Genomic DNA, 2,780 nt, shown 5'->3' on the forward strand with positions numbered 1-2,780 from the left:
TGGGCAGCCCGCGCCCCTCTACCCGAGGCCTCCTGTCCTCTGCCCGCTGGCCACGGACTCGTCCTCCTGCAGGGCCCCGTCCCCGTCAGGCCTCGTATCTCCGAGCCGCATGCAGGGCAGCCGGGAGCGGGAGTGGGAGAACGGCAGCAATGCCTCATCCCCGGCGTCGGTGCCCGAGTACACAGGTGAGTGGCCCTCAGCGGGGTCCCCGGCCACAGGCTCCACCTGGCCGTGGTCGTCCCTGCTGACTGCGCTGCCCTCTAGGTCCGCGACTGTACAAGGAGCCCAGCGCCAAGTCCAACAAGTTCATCATCCACAACGCCCTGTCGCACTGCTGCCTGGCGGGCAAGGTGAACGAGCCGCAGAAGAACCGCATCCTGGAGGTGGGCTGCACGCCTGGATCCTGGCGGGGTGGCGGGGTGGCAGGTGGGCCCGGGGCCCGGCCTGGGCTGCTCACGGTTCCCACCTCCCCTAGGAGATCGAGAAGAGCAAGGCCAACCACTTCCTGATCCTCTTCCGGGACTCCAGCTGCCAGTTCCGGGCACTCTACACGTTATCGGGGGAGACGGAGGAGCTGTCGCGGCTGGCGGGCTACGGCCCCCGGACCGTCACACCCGCCATGGTGGAAGGCATCTACAAGTACAACTCGGACCGAAAGCGCTTCACACAGATCCCAGCCAAGACCATGTCCATGAGCGTCGATGCCTTCACCATCCAGGGACACCTCTGGCAGAGCAAGAAGCCCACCACTCCAAAAAAGGGGGGCGGCACCCCCAAATAGCCCTCCTGCGGGAGTCAGTCCTGGGTCCTGCCTGTCTCCAGCCTTGCCCGGTGGGGCTGGAATCCCCACCCCTAACTTTGAGTCTGGTCCTGCTGTGGGGGCTGAGCTGGGAGCTTCAGGGACTCAGGACTCAGCTCGGTCCCCGTGTCTGTCCTCCCTTCTTGAATAAAATAACTTAAACAGCAGTGGAGCTGGGTCACCTCCGGGGCCAGCTGGGGTTTGGCCTCTTGTCTCCTCGATGGCCTTAGTGTGGCTGCTGCCAAGCTCTGCCCACCTCTCCTCCCCGGGATGACATTGTGGCGTGGGGACCTGACCGCTCTCTACGCAGCCCCCACAGCTCCCTGCTTGCTCCCGTCCCTTTTGTGTGCCCCGGCATCCGGTCTAGGGCCAGCTTCTAACTTGATCTCGTGCTCCCAGCCAGCCCGGCTGTTTCTGGGTTCAGTTTCTGCCTCCGGGCTGGGCCTCTGTTTCCTTCATCTGAGCCCACGCCTGAGGCTCTGGTTGCTGCCACCAAACACCTAAGTGCAGAGCCAGCTCCGCACTGGGGCCGGCTTCCCAGATGCTATGTGTCCTGCACAGCTCACGCCTAAGGCCCTCTGGTCCCATGACCATCAGCACCACCAGGCCAAGCCAACAGCCTCCCCACAGCCCCGGCTGCCTCCTGCTACACTGTAGCCTGTGTGACCTGCTGAAAGCCAAATCTGATTACGTCCCTGATGCCTAAAACCCTTAATAGCTCAGAGCTTGCAAGTAGCTTCCCAGAGTTTAGGGCTCTGGGCTATGCCCTGCACAACTCTGGCTCCTGGGCCCCTGCCCGGGCAGGAGCACCTGCTGGTGCATTCATGGCTCTGAGGGTTTGTGGACTGGAACCTGGGAGGGCCGTGCCAGGCAGGGGCCGGGAGACCTGGGGGTGCTCCAGGCAGGCCTGGCTCCAGGCCCTAGGTGGAGGGCTGGCCGCAGTGCCCAGACAGAACTGGCTCTGCCGGGTGAGGGTGCCTGCCTCGCCCAGCTGCCCCACCTCCTGCCCCAGCCAATCGGGGCCCGGGGCCAGGCTCTCCTGAGCTGGCAAGCCCGGGGGGCACCTGGGCGGCGGAAGGAGGCTCGGACCACAACGTACAAACCCGGGCTGTATTGGGGGGGAGGAAGGGGAGGGGCGGGGAAGGCTCAATCCTCCTTGAGGCTCCCGAACACAGCCGACGGCACGCTCTGCTGCTCCAGCCGGACCTCTGCGGGGAAGGCAAGAGGTCACTCCCAGCCCGGGACCGCCCCTGCTGCACCAGCTCCCCGGCCCCCACTGACCATTAGGCTCCAGGTCCATCTCGTCCTCGTCCTCGTCCTCCCCCAGCTGGATCTCGTCGGGGTTGGCCTGCTGGGCCAGCTGCGCCAGCTCCTCCCGGGACGCGTCACTCCTGGGGGCGGGTGCGCTTCAGTGGCCCGTGGGGGTGGGGACCCCAGCCACCGGCAAAAACCCTGCCTCACCTCACAAACAGGATCTTGCTCTGCGCCCGCGGCTGGTCCCGCTCGGCCTCAGCCGCCAGCTGCTCTGCCCGCTGCTCCAGCAGTTTCATGTCATCCATGCCGCTCTGCCCCGGGGCCAGGTCGGACACTGAAGGGACAGGGAGGTCACCCGCTGCAGACAGCCCGTCTGGCACAGCAGACCCCACTGCCCTGGGGGCCCGGCCGGCAGTGGCTCACCGGTGCCTGTGGCGCTGCCCGACACTTTGAGCATCTGCGAGGCCATGAAGTTGACCTGCGTGTTGTAGGTGGCCTGCACGCTGCGGCGGATGCGCAGCATCTCCCGGATGGTGTCCTCATTGCCATGCCGCACCTCGAAGTCCTTCCACGTCTGCCAGAAGAAGTGGCTCACTGGGGCGCTGCCCGACACTTTGAGCATCTGCGAGGCCATGAAGTTGACCTGCGTGTTGTAGGTGGCCTGCACGCTGCGGCGGATGCGCAGCATCTCCCGGATGGTGTCCTCATTGCCATGTGCCATGCCGCA

General features: G+C 65.7%; 2 protein-coding genes across 2 annotated transcripts in view; one reads left to right on the top strand and one right to left on the bottom strand.

Annotated features, from left to right (window-relative positions):
• The window catches only part of Camsap3 (calmodulin regulated spectrin associated protein family member 3), a 10,552-nt gene extending 9,585 nt beyond the window's left edge, over positions 1-967 (top strand). The window contains exons 13-15 of the mRNA XM_033759415.1: positions 8-185; positions 265-383; positions 476-967. Of these exons, the coding sequence (XP_033615306.1) occupies positions 8-185; positions 265-383; positions 476-781 (603 nt within the window). The 3' untranslated portion in view covers positions 782-967. The remainder of the gene's footprint in view (positions 1-7; positions 186-264; positions 384-475) is intronic.
• A 940-nt stretch (positions 968-1,907) lies between these two features.
• Positions 1,908-2,780, bottom strand: part of Xab2 (XPA binding protein 2) — an 18,691-nt gene continuing 17,818 nt past the window's right edge. Inside the window, exons 16-19 of the mRNA XM_010605712.3 lie at positions 2,477-2,665; positions 2,261-2,387; positions 2,081-2,190; positions 1,908-2,007 (exon numbers count right to left, since the gene is read on the bottom strand). Coding sequence (XP_010604014.1) covers positions 1,946-2,007; positions 2,081-2,190; positions 2,261-2,387; positions 2,477-2,665 — 488 coding nt within the window. The 3' untranslated portion in view covers positions 1,908-1,945. The remainder of the gene's footprint in view (positions 2,008-2,080; positions 2,191-2,260; positions 2,388-2,476; positions 2,666-2,780) is intronic.

Source organism: Fukomys damarensis, unplaced genomic scaffold, assembly GCF_012274545.1.
Source record: "Fukomys damarensis isolate Sample0158 unplaced genomic scaffold, DMR_v1.0_HiC HiC_scaffold_37, whole genome shotgun sequence".
Classification (NCBI taxonomy): domain Eukaryota; kingdom Metazoa; phylum Chordata; class Mammalia; order Rodentia; family Bathyergidae; genus Fukomys; species Fukomys damarensis.